The sequence below is a fragment of the Phyllobates terribilis genome, unplaced genomic scaffold (assembly GCF_046119375.1).
Source record: "Phyllobates terribilis strain yellow unplaced genomic scaffold, ASM4611937v1 Scaffold_10__3_contigs__length_209671492, whole genome shotgun sequence".
In the NCBI taxonomy this organism is placed as follows: Eukaryota; Metazoa; Chordata; class Amphibia; order Anura; family Dendrobatidae; genus Phyllobates; species Phyllobates terribilis.
This window is the reverse complement of record NW_027362770.1, coordinates 37,417,268-37,438,175: the sequence shown is the minus strand read 5'-3', so window position 1 is coordinate 37,438,175 and position 20,908 is coordinate 37,417,268. Positions and strand designations below refer to the sequence as shown.

The 20,908-nt window shown below is 38.8% G+C and overlaps 1 protein-coding gene across 2 annotated transcripts in view; it reads right to left on the bottom strand.

Moving 5' to 3' along the window:
• The window catches only part of GABRG2 (gamma-aminobutyric acid type A receptor subunit gamma2), a 342,923-nt gene that overhangs the window by 68,299 nt on the left and 253,716 nt on the right, over positions 1–20,908 (bottom strand). For both annotated transcript variants that reach the window (XM_073649530.1, XM_073649531.1), the window contains exon 7: positions 2,112–2,264. In XM_073649530.1, the coding sequence (XP_073505631.1) occupies positions 2,112–2,264 (153 nt within the window). The remainder of the gene's footprint in view (positions 1–2,111; positions 2,265–20,908) is intronic.

Below are 20,908 nucleotides of genomic sequence, written 5' to 3'. Positions count from 1 at the left end.
GCACACACATACACACATATATGCACACACACATACACACACACATACATGCACACACATACACACTCACATACACACACATACACACACACATACATGCACACACATACACACTCACATACACACTCACATACACACACATACACACACACATACATGCACACACATACACACATACATACATACATGCACACACATACATACTCACATACACACTCACATACACACATATATGCACACACATACATGAACACATTTTATCAAATATCATCTTTACTAGAAGGGAAAGGGTTAGCTTTAAACTTTTTTCTATTAAGTAATTTAGGTCAATTACATTTATTTAGGTGTATAAATGTTCATCAGTTCTTAGCCTAATGCTAATATGTATATTAAGGTGCCATACAAGCATTAAAGTTGTATAGTCCTATAGCGGTATGAATATTATTGTACAGCTTCTTCTGTACAGTGTATAGGTTTGCAAAAATATGCTTCTGTATGCACTCCATGTGCCACCGTGTAAAAAAGAATCATGCCAAGCTGTATCCGATGCCACATGCTTGCTAACAAATGCTAAAAATTGCAACTGTGCATACAAAGCTGTGAAAAATCTTCATGTATGTTCCATACAACTACCAATTTTCTCTCATAAATTGTTAGCAAAGAGATCCATAGAGCGCTCCATACAGAAACATAAGTACAACCTCTGGTAGGCTATAGATGTTTGTTACAGTCTTTAAAGGGGCTGTCTGACTGTAGACAACTCCTTTAATGTTTGAGTTTGTGGCCATCTTTCCAACAAGTGATTCTGAAGCTGAGAGATTCTTATTTAATTAATCTTTAACAGATTCCTGAACCCATTGCTACTAAATAATATTGTATAAGCATTTATAAAAGTATATTTCTAAATATCCTGGGTAGAAGTGATGAAATGATGTCTCGACAGGCCAAATAGAATCAGACACAGAGAATGATGGAGGGTAAGAGCCGGGTTGCCGCTTCCTGTCTGGTAGTCACAGAATACTGACGTGGCCCCTGCATGAGGGCCTATCATATCGATTTGCTCATCCCTATTCTTGGGATTTTAGGAAGACTTCTTGCTTATCACTGTAGATGCTGGTCCCACACAATAAATTAAAATCCTTCTAATCAGTGTCCCACCCAAAATCTTTCCAAAAGATTCTGAAGTTGAGGGATTACTATTTATACTATTTATTGAATAATTAATAGATTCTTGGACCCATTGTCACTAAATAAACGTATTCAACTTCGTAAAAGTATCTGTTATATTTCTAAACATCCTGGGTAGAAATATGCAATTCAATTTCCTCTTCTGCTTTGTAGACCTGGAATGACACTTCAACAGTGACGTTGTACCAGGCCTAATAATCAGAATAGGCATTGGCGATTTCGGCAGGTTAAAGTAAACTTGTCATCTGATACATGCTGCTCAAGCTACTGGCTGCATGATCTCAGCCAGGTATGTTTGACTCTGAAATGCTGCAGAATTTCAGGGAAAAACTGCTTTAACAGCCGGGATCTGAGCCACGCTGGAGACTAGTCAGACAAGCAGGTCCCTGGCAGCTTCTCCCCACCGCTGCCCTGCAGTGACAGGTCTCTGCCTACATGCTTGTTTAGGGAGAAACCTGTCAATCCAGGGCAGTGGGTGGGGATAAGCCATCAGGGACCGCCTGTTTGACTAGTCTACAGTGTGGTCTACAGTATGTCCCCGAGGCTTTAAAAGTATGTTTTTCTGACTGAGATCACATAGCCATTTCCTGATACCTGATACACATGGATGGGGCAGCATGTATCAACTAACAGCTTCGCTTTAAGAGATCCCATCCAGTGGCAACAGAATATTGGTGTGACCAGTGGTCCAAGGCCCTGCAAATCCATTTACTCATCTTTAATCCTGGGATTGTGGGAGACTTCCTGTTCATCTCTGTATATGCCGGTCCCACACAATAGATCAGAAGCCTTAACCATTTATTATGTTTGTGACATTTGGAGAAACCACGTTTTTGTATATACCATAATTTCATGTAATATCTTCAAACTAAAATAATGCATTTCATGTTTATTTAACAAACTGAAAGCAAATAGTCACTAACCTAGAGATGTCCTAGCTGGAACGGCATCTTTGTTAATCCAGAAAGACACCCACGACAGGACAACAATAAGGGTGCAAGGTATGTAAGTTTGTATTGTGAAATAACCCATTCTTCTGGATAGATCAAAGTACACTGTCATTACCACATAGTCTCCTGTAAAAGAAAAAAAAAATCGTTAAAATAAGAATAATACAAACACTATAAGATGAGAATAAAATCAGATGTACCTCCAAAGTCTGTACTTAAATAGTCCTTATAATAAATTATTATCGCACAGGCTGGCATTTGGGCCTCATGCATATTTCTAGTATGCTGGACATCCATAGTTTACCACTGTTGAGTGCTTGACTTGCACATAGAGGGCAAAATTAAGTCGTGGACATCATATCTAAGAAATTTTCAGAATTAATTATTGGGTATCATGGGCTCTACTGAACCGTAATTGTGCTTCTATTACTATACACCTCCTACACTTCACCTAGTAAGCACTGCACAGATGAGATACATATAAAACATTTAATGCCTTCCTTCATCTCCAATGAGACGTCTTTTTTCTAAGCTAAACAAGTCTAACTTTTCCAACCTCTCATCATATGAGAAGCCTCCATCCCTTGTAATAATCTAGTTGCTGCCTTTGAACTGACTCTAACTTTTGAATATCCTTTTTAAAACGTGGAGCCCAAAACTGGATCCCATCCATCCATAGCTGTATCCTATCTATTCTCACTAGAACATTTTCACAATCACTTTGTGTCTTTGACTAATTAAAGATAAAATTGAAATGGAAAAGGAATTTCTCTGGTCTTCTTTCTTTTTGACGCTTAAGGTTAACGCTCATGCAAACAATCATAATTACATAATACACACGCACAGAGCTATATAGTAGAGGATTTGCTGTCTGTATACAGAGACAAATCTATGTCACTGATACTTTTTTTAGGATGAAGATACAGTACATGGTGATATGTAACAATTATACTAACCAAACTAACTTAAATATTAACCCCTTAAGCATGTAGCCAATTTTCTTTTCTGCATTTTCATTATTTTCCTCCCCTTTTTCAAATCGCCCTGATTTTTTGTTTATTTTTCTTCTGACATAGACATATGAGAGCTAGTATATTGCCGGGTGGGTTGCTGTTTTGAATGCCAAAATTAATTTTGCCATACTGAATAAGCGGAAATGACAAAAAAAAAATCCAACTGGAGTAAAGTGGTGAAAAAATAACGGAATTGTTTTATGGGGTTACATTTTTACAACATTAATTGCGCAGTAAAAATGACTTAAAGGGAACCTGTCATGTCCTGTCTACTATGTAATCTGCCCCCATTGCGTTGTTAGTGATGCAATGTGCATCACTAACACGCTTTTTTGATTACAATTGGCGCAAATATGATGAGTATAAAACATTTTTTATACTTATATCCTACGTGCTCGTTCAGTCATCGGGGTGTGATCCTAGTATTCAGTCATGGGCGGGCGCCACATTGTCAGGGCTGGCGCCGCCTACGTATTTGAATTTTACTCCCGGAGAGCAATGAAGTCAGTGTGGGGCGCTTGCTCAGTATGAGATAGCAAAGCAGTAAAGCTTACAATGCTGGGAGCCGCGCATGCACTATGAAGCAGTAGAGTTGAAGCTGGGAATTTCACTGCACACGCGCAGGGAGCCGTGGCTCATAGAGCATGCGGCTCCCAGCGCTGCCACCTTTACGATAGGCCATGTCATACTGCACAAGCGCCCCATACTGACTTCAGCGCTCGCTGGGAGTAAAATTCAAATACGTGGGCGGCAGCAGCCCTGACTGAACGTGAGGATCACACCCCTATGACTAAATGAGCAGGTATGATATAAGTACAAAAAATGTTATACGCTCATTATATTTGGCCAATTGTAATGAAAAAAGTGTATTAGTGATGCACATTTCACCACTAACAACACAATGGGGGCAGTTTACATAGTACACAGGACATGACAGGTTCCCTTTAATAGCATCATTCACAAGTGCTGCGATTTCACATATTTATTTTTTAATGTTTTCATGTTTTTTCAATGTAATGTCTTCATTTTTAATTGAGAGAAAAAAGGTTTATATTGTCTTAATATTTTAAAAACCTTTTTATTTACTTTTTTTTTTATCAGTCCCCATAGAGGACTTGAACCTGCATTTATTTGATTGCTTGTACTATATATATATAACAACACTACAGTATTGCTTTATATAATAAATATCACAGTCTCCTATGATACTCAGCCCGTGGCTGGACAACATTGAATAAATAACATCACAGGCATTAGAGTCTTCATCAGCATCCACATTCTATGGCAGCATCCCAATGGCTCTCTGTGAGTGCATAATTGGGGATAAGGGCTCAATGAGCTGCTAAATAAATGGTCTGGCTTGTATGTCACTGTCAGAGATTGGCAATGGCTTTCAAAGAGGACATTTTGCCAGTTTTAGCATGCTAAACTGGCCACATCAAGGAATAGTGGCTGCAGAGCTTAATAAAACATAGTTCTCATCCATGTTGCGGAGATATTATCTAGTAAACTTTACATCATTTTTTTTGTTAATACCAAGAAGCAGTAGCAAAGATTTGTCTCTGAGGATGGGTACTTTTACCATGCATGACATTGACCAATAATAATCAGGTGGTGCCATTCAGGAAAAAAGATAACACAATTACAAAGAATGTCAGTTGTTCGAAAAAACTAAAGTTTTTTCAGTTTGAGACATGAATTAACACACAGCCCTGCTCTACTCACTGATCTTACACACAAATACTGTGATTAGAAGCAGGGGAGGGAAGTAGAGCAGAGCTATGTGTCTTTACAAATACCTCTGCAGGCCACTGCAGTCAGTGTGTATGGGGGAGTGAAGTACAGTAGAGTTATGTTTCATTATAAACACTTCTTGTATCTCTTCTGTCATGGCTGTTAGTGTGGGGGAGGGTAGTAAAGCAAAGTAGTGTGTCAATTCAAACACCTCTTGCAGGTCTCCTATCACAGAGCTGTTAGCTCTGCTCCTCTTACCATCACATTTGCAATGAGCTCTGCTCTACTCCCTCCCACTGTTTGTAATGACAGCAGGTGTTGGCAGTCAGATTAGTGAGGAGGGCAGGGCTGTGTGTTATTGCACAAAAAAAAGTCTGTTCCGACCTTCTCTCAGGGCATGGTTTATTTTTTCCAAGCATGGCAACTCCTTCATATGATTGGTCAATGTGATGCAGAGGAAAAAGTCAATGTCCCCAAAGATGAATCTTTGCTAATGCCCTCTTGATCTTAGTGGAAATTAGAATCTAAACTTTACCAGCTAATATCTCTCCAACAGAGATGAGACAATATTCTATGATGTGTTCAGTTATACATGCTAAAACTGGCAAAATGTCCTCTTTGAGAAGTTAATAGTAGCGATCAGTGGTAGTCCTGCTCACTGCTATTAAAGGCAGATGCACCTGGCATCTGCTCTGTGTGGAGCAGGCTCAGCTCCTGGGCCAACTTTAACCACTCTGACATGTTTCATAATGTAATAATACATCATGTAGCATTAAGGGGTTAAAAAACATGCAAACAGTCAAATACAGTACAGACCAAAAGTTTGGACACACCTTCTCATTTAAAGATTTTTCTGTATTTTCATGACTTTTAAAATTGTATATTCACACTGAAGGCATCAAAACTATGAATTAACACATGTGGAATTATATACTTAACAAAAAAGTGTGAAACAACTGAAAATATGTCTTATATTCTAGGTTCTTCAAAGTAGCCACATTTTGCTTTGATGACTGCTTTGCACACTCTTGGCATTATCTTGATGAGCTCCAAAAGGTTGTCACAGGAAATGGTTTTCAGTTCACAGGTGTGCCCTGTCAGGTTTAATAAGTGGGATTTCTCACCTTATAAATGGGGTTGGGACCATCAGTTGTGTTGTGCAGTAGTCAGGTGGATACACAGCTGATAGTCCTACTGAATAGACTGTTAGAATTTGTATTATGGCAAGAAAAGAGCAGATAAGTAAAGAAAAATGAGTGGCCATCATTACTTTAAGAAATGAAGGTCAGTCAGTCCGAAAAATTGGGCAAACTTTGAATGTGTTCCCAAGTGCAGTTGCAAAAACCATCAAGCGCTACAAAGAAACTTGCTCACATGAGGACCGCCCCAGGAAAGGAAGACCAAGAATCACCTCTGCTTCTGAGGATAAGTTTATCCGAGTCACCAGCCTCAGAAATCGCAGGTTAACAGCAGCTCAGATTAGAGACCAGGTCAATGCCACACAGAGTTCTAGCAGCAGACACATCTATACAACAACTGTTAAGAGGAGACTTTGTGCAGCAGGCATTCATGGTAAAATAGCTGCTAAGAAACCACTGCTAAGGACAGGCAACAAGCAGAAGAGACTTGTTTGGGCTAAAGAACACAAGGAATGGACATTAGACCAGTGGAAATCTGTGCTTTGGTCTGATGAGTCCAAATTTGAGATCTTTGGTTCCAACCACCGTGTCTTTGTGCGATGCAGAAAAGGTGAACGGATGGACTCTACATGCCTGGTTCCGACCGTGAAGCATGGAGGAGGAGGTGCGATGGTGTGGGGGTGCTTTTCTGGTGACACTGTTCGGGATTTATTCAAAATTGAAGGCATACTGAACCAGCATGGCTACCAAGAGCATCTTGCAGCGGCATGCTATTCCATCTGGTTTACATTTAGTTGGACCATCATTTATTTTTCAACAGGACAATGACCCCAAACACACCTCCAGGCTGTATAAGGGCTATTTGACCAAGAAGGAGAGTGATGGGTGCTATGCCAGATGACCTGGCCTCCACAGTCACCAGACCTGCTAAATATCAAGATGGCTTGGGGTGAGCTGGACCGCAGAGTGAAGGCAAAAGGGCCAACAAGTGCTAAGCATCTCTGGGAACTCCTTCAAGATTGTTGGAAGACCATTTCCGGTGACTACCTCTTGAAGCTCATCAAGAGAATGCCAAAGCAAAAGGTGGCTACTTTGAAGAACCTAGAATATAAGACATATTTTCAGTTGTTTCACACTTTTTTGTTAAGTATATAATTCCACATGTGTTAATTCATAGTTTTGATGCCTTCAGTGTGAATGTACAATTTTAAAAGTCATGAAAATACAGAAAAATATTTAAATGAGAAGGTGTGTCCAAACTTTTGGTCTGTACTGTACAAATTAATTATGTCCAATGGGGGGGTTACCCACATTTTCTGGATGAATAGTCTCTTCAGTAGCATACTTATTGCAATGGTGTTTAAAAGTTTTGGAAGCCTTCAACATTTTCTATATTTTTGCATAAATTTGATGCAAAACTACAACAGATTTTCACCAATTTCTAAAACTAGATAAATAGAGCTAAATAAAATAAATGAGTTAAAATATTCATACTAATGTTACAAAAATTATACGATATCACATTTACAGTTAATCATAATAGTATGTTCAGGCCATGTTCAACCACTATCCTCCTCTCAAACCTTCCTTTGCTAACCTCTATTCACTTTAAGAAAAATGGTGTAGGTAGCGTAAAAATACCAAAAATTGTGCAAAAATTGTTTGACGACACAGAACCTAGTTGTCTCTCTATTGTGTAACTTGCTTGTAATCCATCTCTAGCCGCAGAGGCACTGATACTAATATCATATACATATATCTAGACAGTTCCAAAAATCTGTTCTGATACCTTAACATTGACCATTAAAGTGAAAAAAAAGCTATTAATGACTGTCTGGTCTTTAACCCCTTTACCCCCGAAGGTGGTTTGCATGTTAATGACCAGGCCAATTTTTACAGACCACTGTCACTTTATGAGGTAATAACTCTGGAACTCTTCAACAGATCCCCATGATTCTGAGACTGTTTTGTCTTGACATTGTATTTCATGATAGTAGTAAAATTTATTCAATATGATTTGTGTTTACTTGTAGAAAAAAAAGGAAATTAGGCGAAAATTTTGAAAATTTTGCAATTTTCTAAATTTGAATTTTCATGCCCTTAAATCAGAGAGATGTGTAACACAAAATACCCTAGAACAACCCTAACCCTTGCACAACCCTAACCCTAGCACAACTCTAACCCTAAAACTAGAACAACCTTAGAGTTTATTTTTTACGCCTTTCCTCGTGCAGTATAAGTGATTAGACAACTTTATTCTTCAGGTCGGTGCGATTACAGTGATACCAGATTCATATTGGGTTTTTATGACTGACAGCTGTCACACACTAAAAACACTTTTTTTTTTCAAAGACTAGTTTTTGCATCGCCATATTTTGAGAGCTATAGTTTTTCCATATTTCGGCCGACAAAGTCATGTAAAGGCTTGTTTTTTGCGGAAAATGTTGATGTTTTTATTGGTACCATTTTCAGGCACGTGACCTTTTTTGATCGCATTCTATTCCAATTTTTGGGAGGCAGAATAAACAAATACCAACAGTTCAAAAATTGCTTTTTGGGGGTTTTTATGCTGCTAGTGTTCGCTACTTGAGTTTGCATCGGGTTCTCGGGTATGCACCATGTATTATGAGTGCTCGAGTGACATACTCGAGTCCCTGCCCCGCATGTTTCACGGTTTTTAGACACCCAAAAAAAAACATGCGAGGATCGCTCGTGCATGGCAGGCAATCCCCGTGAGATTTTTTTGGCTGTATAACAGCCATGAAACATATGGGGTGGAGACTCGAGCATGTCACTCGAGCACCCACGATACTTGGGGCATACCCAAGCACCCGATACAAACTCAAGTAACAAGCACTTGCGCTCCACACTAGTCACCATATCATCATCATTTTTTTTCTTTACTTTTGAAAAAATCCCATTCCCCAACACAACTCTAATTCCGGCACAAACCCTAACCCTAGCACAACCCTAACCCTAGCACAACCTTAACCGAGCCAGCACAACTCTAAACCTAGCACAATCCTAACCCAAGCACAACCCTAAACCTATCCCTAGCACAACCCTAACCCTAGCACAACCCTAACCCTAGCACAACCCTAACCCTATCCCTAGCACAACCCTAACCCTAGCACAATCCTAACCCTAGCACAACCCTAACCCTATCCCTAGCATAACCCTAAACCTAGCACAGCCCTAACCCTAAAACTAGCACCACCCTATAATTTATTTTTATGGCATTCCTCGTGCAGTATAACTGATTAGACGACTTTATTCTTCTGGTCGGGACAAGATGACATTTTCAGCGGTACCATTTTTACATACATTCGTCTTTTTGATCGCTTTTTATTCCATTTTTTGATTGGTGGTATGATGATAAAGCATCGTTTTTGCTTCGTTTTTTTATTTTATTTTTTTATTGTGTTCACTAAAGGGATTAACTAATGAGACAGTCTTATAGGTCAGGTCGTTCCAGACGTGGCAATACCAAATATGTGTACTTTTATTGTTTTTGTTTCTTTTCAGAATAATATTTATTTATGGTTACAGTATATTTTTATCTATTTTTTTTACTATTTTTCAATTTTTATTTTATATTTTTATAAAAATTGTTATTATTTTTTTTACTTTCTGACACTTTCTTTTACTTTTATTCTTTGTCCCACTATGGGACTTTCATTTTTTGCATGCTGATCGCTTGCAAAGCATAGGGATGCAGGAGCATCCCCTATGCTATGCAGGCTGTCAGTCCAGCAAGCACAAGTTACTTTGATCGTGCACTGCGCATAATCAAAGTAACTTCCTGATGACTGTTGACCCTAATGTCATCATGATGACATCGGGTCACCATGGCAACGATTGGGACCAGCGCACACAGCACGAAGTCCCGATTCAAGGTAAGAGGGTCTCTCTCACCTCTCCTTGCTCCTGGAATGCTGTGATAGACTTCAATCGCAGCATTTCGAGGGTTATTGTGCCGGGAGTGGTGCAGGACTGCTCCTGGCACATAGTACTGGGTGTCAGCTGTGAGAATCAGCTGACACCCAGCGGCAATCGCCCCACACAGCTTCTGTGTGGGTGTGATCACATTGTGCGTAATAGTACATACCTGGTCCATAAAGCCCAGGGCAAAAGGACATACTATTACTGACAATGTCAGTAAGGGGTTAAGAAAGATGGTCATTTTAAAAATAAATGTTCTTTTCTTTCCATAGAAAAACAGTCAAAGAAAATAAAAAATAGAGGAATTAGAGTGAAGAAGGAGACAGGTGTTAAGTAGAGATTAGTGAACCCGAATTAGAAATGTAGTTAAACAGTTAAACATTAAACAGTTAGTGTCCAGCGCTAAATGCCGCGCACAGACTTCTCCCGGAAGTACGTTGCAATGTTTGGAGTTCCAGGGGAAGAGAGAGAGAATTTTCCTGCTCAAAATTACGGGTCCCCATTGTTTTCAATGGGGTATGGGTTCTGGTTCAAGTTCGGGTACAGTTCTCGTACCCAAACTGAACTTAAAAATAATAAAGTTTGGGTCTGGTACCAGAACCCGAACTTCCACAGATCCACTCATACCTAGTGGTATAAAGACATTAGATATCATGTGTATGAACAAGGGAACATAATGAATAGCAGATAACATATACCCACAAAACCACATAACCTGTGCACAGCATGACTTCTAGGGTAATGGTGTTGATGCTATCTTGCCCATTAACAGCTGATTTATTGACCTGCTATGTTTTATTGTTTTTTGTTTTTTTGGGGGGTCATCAAAAAATCTTGGATCCAAGCAGACGTTCTGATACACAGGAAATTAGAATAGAAATCACTGCAATTTTTCAAGAATATAATTTTAGCATAGTTTACAATTCAGACAGAAACTGCAATTTACAACCATCTGTATTGAGAATGATAGAATTAGATGCATCTGTTTGATACATATGAGTTTAATCAGTACAGGATTTATGTATAAGGTGTCAGTGACTGTAAGCACAGATTGTCTTTTACGTTAAAGCTGTTTTCCTGGAATTTAAAAAATGTAGTTAACAGCAGGAAATGTGAGAACATAATAAAAGAAACACAACTCATCATTCAAATCCAATTGCCTCTGTTCCTATGCTGCTACTTAGATGGCCCCACTGGTCCTGCAGTGAGGACTTCACATACCTAGTTCAAGTGACCACTGGATATAGCGGTGATGCAGGTATGAAAAGCAGACGACCAATAAAACCCATGGTTGCTTGAGTTTGTCCCATGAGCCAGAGATGCAGAGATGGAACTGCGGTGATTTGGAAAGTGAGATAAAGTTATTATGCCATCAAACTGGCTGGTGTTGACCAAATTTCCTAAAATCCCAGATAACCACTTTAATAGTGATCTATTGTATGAGTATGTACATTACCATTCAAAAGTTTGGGGTCATTTAGAAATTTCATTATTTTTGAAAGAAAAGCACATTTTTTTCAATGAAGCTAAGATTAAATGAATCAGAAATATACTCTATACATTGCTCATGTGGTAAATGACTATTGAACCTGCAAACGTCTTGTTTTTATTGCAATATCTACATAGGTGTATAGAGGCCCATTTCCAACAACCACCACTCCAGTGTTTAATGGTACATTGTGTTGGCTAACTGTGTAAGAAGGCTAATGTATGTTTTGAAACCCTAGAAAACCCTTGCACAAGTATGTTAGCCAAGCTGAAAACTGTTTGGCTGATTTGAGAAGCTATAAAATTGACCTTCCTTTGAGCTAGTTGAGAATCTGGAGCATTACATTTGTTTGTTCTATAAAACTCTCAAAATGGCCAGAAAAAGAGAACTTTCATGTTAAACTCGACAGTCTATTATTGTTCTTAGAAATAAAGGCTATTCCATGTGAGAGATTGCTAAGAAACTAAAGATTTCCTACAACGGTGTGTACTACTCCCTTCAGAGAAGAGCACAAACAGGCTCTAACCAGAGTAGAAAGAGAAGTGGGAGGCCCCGCTGCACAACTGAGCAACAAGACAAGTACATTAGAGTCTCCAGTTTGAGAAATCAACACCTCACTGCTCCTCAACTGGCAGTTTCATTAAATAGTAAACGCAAAACGCCAGTGTCAAAGTCTACAGTGAAGAGGCGACTCCGGGATGCTGGCCTTCAGGGCAAAGTGGCAAAGAAGAAGCCATATCTGAGACTGGCTAATAAAGGAAAAGGATTAATATGGGCAAAAGAACATAGACATTGGACAGAGGAAGATTGGAAAAAAGTTTTATGGACAAACGAATCAAATTTTGAGGTGTTTGGATCACGGAGAAGAACATTTGTGAGACGCAGAACAACTGAAAAGATGCTGGAAGAGTGCCTGATGCAATCTGTCAAGCATGGTGGAGGTAATGTGATGGTCTGGGGTTGCTTTAGTGCTGGTAAAGTGGGAGATTTGTACAAGGTAAATGGGATTTTGAATAAGGAAGGCTATCATTACATTTTGCAACGCCATGCCATTCCCTGTGGTCAGAGCTTGATTGGAGCAAATTTCATGCTGCAACAGGACAATGACCCAAAGCACACCTCCAAATTATGTATGAACTATTTAGGGAAGAAGCAGGCAGCTGGTATTCTATCTGTAATGCAGTGGCCAGCGCAGTCACCAGATCTCAACCCCATTGAGCTGTTGTGGGAGCAGCTTAAACCGTATGGTACGCAAAAAGTACCCATCAAGCCAATCCAACTTGTGGGAGGGGTTTCAAGAAGCATGGGGTGAAATTTCTCAAGATTACCTCAGCAAATTAACAGCTAGAATGCCAAAGGTCTGAAATGCTGTAATTGCTGCAAAGGGAGCATTCTTTGACAAAAGCAAAGTTTGAAAGCAAAAATTATTCTTTCTAATAAAAAACATTATTTCTAAACTTGTCAATGTCTGGACTATATTTTCTATTCATTTTGCAACTCATTTGATAAATAAAAGTATGAGTTTTCATGGAAAACATAAAATTGTCTGGGTGACCCCAAACTTTTGAACGGTAGTGTATTTAATAAAAAAAACTTTTAGTAGTTGTCAAAGAAAAAATAATTGACAATGTATAACCATTAAAAAATGTAAAAATATGAGTGTTTTATGCTATGTCAACTTCAGCATTTGCAAAGTATACAACTCAGTAGTAAGGTCCAAAAATAGGTCTTATTAATATTCTGCTCTGTACAACATAAAGTGTTATGGCAGTGGAAGAAGGTGGACTGCAGAGAACACTGACTGATGGTGTTGCTGTCAGTGGCTGCATCGTCCTGCTCTGACTGAGACATGCATTGTCACATATACTGTGACTTATATTCCATTACACTCTCCGCTTACTCCCCACTGATAGGCTTGCCAGAGGCAAAGTATGAGTAGCTAATTGTAACATGTGCATTGTACTATTACTTTCGGGATGGGTGCTACCAGAAGTGTTGGCGGTGCTAGCAGCTCCAACATTTTTTGATATGGTATGGGTTTATTTTTTTCTCATGTCGTCATGTCCATTGCCTTTGCCATATTTTGGTTTACATACATGTGTAACAGAAGTATAATGTTGAGACATTTACCAAAATGTGTTATAAGACACACCTTAACAATCTATTAAAACTATTGAATCAGCCACAAATGTTAGTCAGTGTCCACTTGATGGCTAATGCAAAACCAGTCAGCCCATTGTGTATATGTCTCCAAATTGACAATGTAAACAGGTGTGTCAAAGCAGACCCATACTGTTCAATGTCTCAATTGACTATAGTAATTTGTTATCAAATGTTTGGTTAAAACACATTACTTTCCCTGTCCAAAATGGAATGCAAAACAGCATGAGATTCCTGGATGTAGGAACACAACCTCACAATCCAGTATAGGGGATCATTGTTTATTAGATAGGGGTCTTTACAGCAGATTAAACATAACTCATATTAATCATCTTAGAAAGCTAACCGGAAAGATAATGCATTAAAATCTATCTAGCTATAGGGTTTATCAAACCCAATGACTGCTGTTAATAACAGAGAGGAAGGAACAGTATTTATATATCCACCGGTATTAGAAGGAGCTACACATGTGGTCAAAATTGTTGGTACCCCTCATTTAATGGAAGAAAAACCCACAATGGTCACAGAATTAACTTGAATCTAACAAAAGTAATAATAAATTAAAAATCTATGAAAATGAACAAATTAAAGTCAGACATTGCTTTTCAACCCTGCTCCCACAGAATTTAAAAAAAATTAAACTCATGAAATAGGCCTAGACAGAAATGATGGTACTCCTGAAAATAATGTGACAAAAGGGAAATGTTAAATCAAGTTGTGTCCACTAATTAGCATCACAGGTGTCTACAATCTTATAATCAGTCTGTGGGCCTGTATATAGGGCTACAGATGCTCACTGTGCTGTTTGGTGACATGGTGTGTACCACACTCAACATGGACCAGAGGAAGAAAAGGAAAGAGTTGTCTCAGGAGTTTAGAAAGAAAATTATAGACAAGCATATTAAAGGTAAAGGTTATAAGACCATCCTCAAGCAGCTTGATGTTCCTGTGACTACAGTTGCACATATTATTCAGAAATTTAAGATCCATGGGACTGTAGCCAATCTCCCTGGACGTGGTAGCAGGAGGAAAATTGATGACAAACCAAAGAGACGGATAATACCAAAGGTAACAAAAGAGCCCAGGAAAACTTCTAAAGAGATTAAAGGTGAACTTCAAGCTCAAGGAACATCAGTGTCAGATCACACCATCCGTCGTTGTTTGATCCAAAGTGGACTTCATGGGAGATGACCAAGGAGAATACCATTGTTAAAAAAAATCATAAAAAAGCCAGACTGGAATTTGCCAAACTACATGTTGACCAGTCACAAAGCTTCTGGGAGAATGTCCTATGGACAGATGAGACAAAAATGGAAGTTTTTGGCAAGATGCATCAGCTCTAAGTTCACAGACGGCAAAATGAAGCCTGTCAAGAAAAGAACACTGTCCCTATTGTGAAACATAGAGGAGGCTCTGTTATGTTTTGGGACTGCTTTGCTGCATCTGGCACAGGGTGTCTTGAATCTGTGCAGGGTACAATGAAATCTCAAGACTATCAATGGATTCAAGAGAGAAATGTGCTGCCCAGTGTCAGAAAGCTTGGTCTCAGTCGCGGGTCATGGGTCATGTAACAGGATAATGCAACAGGATAATGACCCAAAACACACAGCTAAAAACACCCAAGAATGGCTAAGAGGAAAACATTGGACTATTCTGAAGTGGCCTTCCATGAGCCATGACCTAAATCCTATTGAGCATCTTTGGAAAGAGCTGAAACATGCCATCTGGAAAGGCAACCTTCAAACACGAGACAATTGGAGCAGTTTGCTGAAGAGGAGTGGGCCAAAATGCCTGTCTCATTGACAGTAACCGGAATCATTTGATTGCAGTTATTGCCTCAAAAGGTTGTTCAACAAAATATTATGTTAAGTGTACCATCATTTTTGTCCAGGCCTATTTCATGAGTTTAGTTTTTTTAAAAATTCTGTGGAAGCGGGGATGAAAAGCAATATCTGACTTTCATTTGTTCATTTTCAAAGATTTTTAATATATTATTACTTTTGTCAGATTTAAGTTATTTTTGTGACCATTGTGGGTTTTTCTTTCATTAAACGAGGGGTAACAACAATTTTGACCATGTGTGTATATGTACACAAACTTATTACTGTCCTGATTGTTTTCATTTAATGCACCTTACATTTTTCATGTATTATCTTTCCTATTTGCTGTTTTATATGATTTATAAAAGTTATGCTGTATCTACTTTTGATACCCCTATTTAATATATCGTGAATCCCTATGTACCCATTTGGGGGCAATCTATTTATACCATTATTAGAAGTGAAAACAGCCCACAGTAGAGTTGTAAGGTGGATGGTTGTCACATTGGAATAGTCAAACAGATATGCAAAAAATAAATTATGTGTATAATGTTTTCAATTTTCTATTTTTGTTTTTAAAAACTCCATTATCATCAATGATCAAAAAACCTAACCCAAAATGCTACATTGTTGGCTACGTAGGTAATTACTTGCAACAGCCAGCAGTATTGTTGAGATTGTTAAATTTGATTTATAAAACAATTGTTAAACCTGAACCTTTTTTTGTAAGTTATCCCATATCTCTTTTGGCCAGAAAATGCAACATAAGACATAACTCTAAGATGCTGTGTAGCTAGGCACACGCACAGAAAGTAATTTGTGGCAACATAAAACAGTATTGGCCTGATGAATCTGGTTGTTGAATTCAACTATTAAGACAGTTGTAATACCTTTTATTTTTTATTGAATTTTTTTTTAAGTTTTCTCCCTGTCCTTTGAACAAAATGCAATGTAACATAAAATGCTATGTTGCAAAGTAGGTACACTTAGGTCAATGTCTTGAAACAAATGTAGCCCTGGGCCTCCTTCACACATCCATGTTTACACATGTACACGAAAAACCGATACTGGTGTTATCAGTGTTTCCCATCAGTGTGTCATCAGTGTGTAATCAGTGTGTCCAGGTTTTCTATCAGTGTGTAATCAGGGTGTCCGTGTTTACAATCAGTATGTAATCAGTGTGTCTGTGTTTAAAATCAGTATGTCATCAGTGTGTAATCAGTATGTCTGTGTTTACAATCACTGTATCATCAGTGTGTATGTGATTTTCATCAGTGTGTCATCAGTGTGTAATCAGTGTGTCGGTGTTTACAATCAGTGTGTCATCAGTGTGTAATCAGTGTGTCTGGGTTTATAATCAGTGTGTCATCAGTATGCAATCAGTGTGTCTGTGTTAACAATCAGTATGTCATCAGTGTGTAATCAGTGTGTCTGTGTTCACAATCAGCGTGTTATCAGTGTGTAATCAGTGTGTCTTGTTTACAGTGTGTCATCAGTGTATAATCAGTGTGTCTGTGTTTACAAACAGTGTGTCAGTGTGTAATCAGTGTGTCTGTGGTTACAATCAGTGTGTCATCAGTGTGTAATTAGTGTGTCATCGGTGTGTCTGTGTTTACTATCAGAGTGACATCAGTGTGTCCATGTTTTCCAATAGTGTGTCATCAGTGTATCATCTTTGTGTATGTGTTTACAATCAGTGTGTAATCAGTGTGTCCGTGTTTACAATCAGTGTGTCATCAGTGTGTGATCAGTGTGTCCGTGTTTACAATCAGTGTGTCATCAGTGTGTAATCAGTGTGTCTGTGCTTACAATCAGTGTGTCATCAGTGTGTCTGTGTTTTCCATCAGTGTGTCTGTGTTTACAATGAGTGTCATCAGTGTGTCAGTGTTTACAATTAGTATGTCATCAGTGTGTTATCAGTGTGTAATCAGTGTGTAATCAGTGTGTCCATGTTTACAATCAGTGTGTCATCAGTGTTTTCCATCAGTGTGTCATCAGTGTGTAAGTGTTTACAATCAGTATGTCATCAGTGTGTCCGTGTTTACAATCAGTGTGTCATCAGTGTGTAATCACTGTGTCCGTGTTTACAATCAGTATGTCATCAGTGTATCTGTGTTTTAAATCAGTATATCATCAGTGTGTAAGCAGTGTGTCCATGTTTACAATCAGTATGTAATCAGTGTGTAATCAGTGTGTCTGTGTTTACAATCAGTGTGTCATCAGTGTGTAATCAGTGTGTAATCAGTGTGTCTGTGTTTACAATCAGTGTGTAATCAGTGTGTAATCAGTGTGTCTGTGTTTACAATCAGTGTGTAATCAGTGTGTAATCAGTGTGTCTGTGTTTACAATCAGTGTGACATCAGTGTTTAATCAGTGTGTCCATGTTTTCCAGTGTTTCTGTGTTTACAATCAGTGTGTCATCAGTGTGCAATCAGTGTGTCCGTGTTTACAATAAGTGTGTCATCAGTGTGCAATCAGTGTGTCCGTGTTTACAATCAGTGTGTCATCAGTGTGCAATCAGTGTGTCTGTGTTTACAATCAGTATGTCGTCAGTGTGCAATCAGTGTGTCCGTGTTTACAATCAGTGTGTCATCAGTGTGCAATCAATGTGTCCATGTTTGCAATCAGTGTGTCATCAGTGCGTAATCAGTGTGTCTGTGTTTACAATCAGTGTGTCATCAGTGTGTAATCAGTGTGTCCGTGTTTACAATCAGTATGTCCTCAGTGTGTCCGTGTTTTCATCAGTATGTCATCAGTGTGTAATCAGTGTGTCCGTATTTACAATCAGTGTGTAATCAGTGTGTCTGTGTTTACAATCAGTGTGTCATCAGTGTTTAATCAGTGTGTCCTTGTTTTCCATCAGTATTTCATCAGTGTGCAATCAGTGTGTCCGTGTTTACAATCAATGTGTAATCAGTTTGTATTCAGTGTGTATGTGTTTTCCATCATTGTGTAATCAGTGTGTCTGTGCTTACAATCAGTGTGTCATCAGTGTGTCTGTGTTTTCCATCAGTGTGTAATCAGTATGTAATCAGTGTGTCTGTGTTTACAATGAGTGTGTCATGAGTGTGTAATCAGTGTGTCCGTGTTTTCCATCAGTATTTCATCAGTGTGTCAGTGTTTACAATCAGTATGTCATCAGTGTGTCATCAATGTGTCAGTGTTTACAATTAGTATGTCATCAGTGTGTTATCAGTGTGTAATCAGTGTGTCCATGTTTACAATCAGTGTGTCATCAGTCTTTTCCTTCAGTGTGTCATCAGTGTGTCCATGTTTACAATCAGTATGTCATCAGTGTGTCATCAGTGTGTCCGTGTTTACAATCAGTGTGTCATCAGTGTGTAATCAGTGTGTCCATGTTTACAATCAGTATGTCATCAGTGTGTCCTTGTTTTCCATCAGTATGTCATCAGTGTGTAATCACTGTGTCCGTATTTACAATCAGTGTGTAATCAGTGTGTCCGTGTTTTCCATTAGTGTGTCATCAGTGTGGCTGTGTTTACAATCAGTGTGTCATCAGTGTGTCATCACTGTGTAATCAGTGTGTCTGTGTTTACAATCAGTGTGTAATCAGTGTCTAATCAGTGTGTCTGTGTTTACAATCAGTGTGACAGTGTTTAAACAATGTGTCCATGTTTTCCAGTGTTTCTGTGTTTACAATCAGTGTGTCATCCGTGTGCAATCAGTGTGTCCGTGTTTACAATCAATGTGTCATCAGTGTGCAATCAGTGTGTCCGTGTTTACAATCAGTGTGTCATCAGCGTTAAATCAGTGTGTCCGTGTTTACAATCAGTGTGTCATCAGAGTGCAATCAGTGTGTCCGTGTTTACAATCAGTGCGTCATCAGTGCATAATCAGTGTGTCTGTGTTTACAATCAGTGTGTCATCAGTGCATAATCAGTGTGTCTGTGTTTATAATCAGTGTGTCATCAGTGCATAATCAGTGTGTCTGTGTTTATAATCAGTGTGTCATCAGTGCGTAATCAGTGTGTCTGTGTTTACAATCAGTGTTTAATCAGTGTTTAATCAGTGTGTCCTTGTTTTCCATAAGTATTTCATCAGTGTGTATTCAGTGTGTTCGTGTTTACAATCAGTGTGTAATCAGTGTGTATTCAGTGTGTCCATGTTTTCCATCAGTGTGTCTGTGTTTACAATCAGTGAGTCATCAGTGTGTCATCACTGTGTAATCAGTGTGTCTGTGTTTACAATCAGTGAGTCATCAGTGTGTAATCAGTGTCTGTGTTTACAATCAGTGTGTCATCAGTGTGCAATCAGTGTGTCCGTGTTTACAATCAGTGTGTCATCAGTGTGCAATCAATGTGTCTGTGCTTACAATCAGTGTGTCATCAGTGTGTAATTAGTGTGTCTGTGTTTAAAATCAGTGTGTCATCAGTGCATAATCAGTGTGTCTGTGTTTACAATCAGTGTGACATCAGTGTTTAATCAGTGTGCCCATGCTTTCGATCAGTATTTCATCAGTGTGTCAGTGCTTACATTCAGTATGTCATCAGTGTGTAATCAGTGTGTCTGTGTTTTCCATCAGTATTTCATCAGTGTGTCAGTGTTTACAATCAGTATGTCATCAGTGTGTAATCAGTGTGTCTGTGTTTTCCATCAGTATTTCCTCAGTGTGTCAGTGTTTACAATTAGTATGTCATCAGTGTGTTTTCAGTGTGTCCGTGTTTACAATCAGTGTGTCCGTGTTTTCCATCAGTATGTAATCAGTGTGTCATCAGTGTGTCTGTGTCTTCCATCAGTGTGTAATCAGTGTGTCTGTGTTTACAATCAGTGTGTAATCAGTGTGTCATCACTGTGTCATCACTGGTTAACCAGTGGGTCTGTGTTTACAATCAGTGTGCAATTAGTGTGTCCATGTTTACAATCAGTGTGTCATCAGTGTGCAATCAGTGTGTCCGTGTTTACAATCAGTGTGTCATCAGTGCATTATCAGTGCGTCTGTGATTACAATCAGTGTGTCTCCAGTGCGTAATCAGTGTGTCTGTGTTTACAATCAGTGTGTCATCAGTGCGTAATCAGTGTGCCTGTGTTTACAATCAGTGTTTAATCAGTGTGTCCTTGTTCTCCATCAGTATTTCAACAGTGTGTAATCAGTGTGTCCGTTTTTACAATCAGTGTGTAATCAGTGTGTATTCAGTGTGTCGGTGTTTTCCATCAGTGTGTAATCAGTGTGTCTGTGCTTACAATCAGTGTGTCGTCACTGTGTATTCAGTGTTTCTGTGTTTAAAATCAGTGTGTCATCAGTGTGTAATCAGTATGTCTGTGTTTACAATCAGTGTGTCATCAGTGTGTCTGTGTTTTCCATCAGTGTGTAATCAGTATGTAATCAGTTTGTCTGTGTTTACAATGAGTGTGTCATGAGTGTAATCAGTGTGTTCGTGTTTTCTATCAGTATTTCTTCAGTGTGTCAGTGTTTACAATCAGTATGTCATCAGTGTGTCATCAGTGTGTCAGT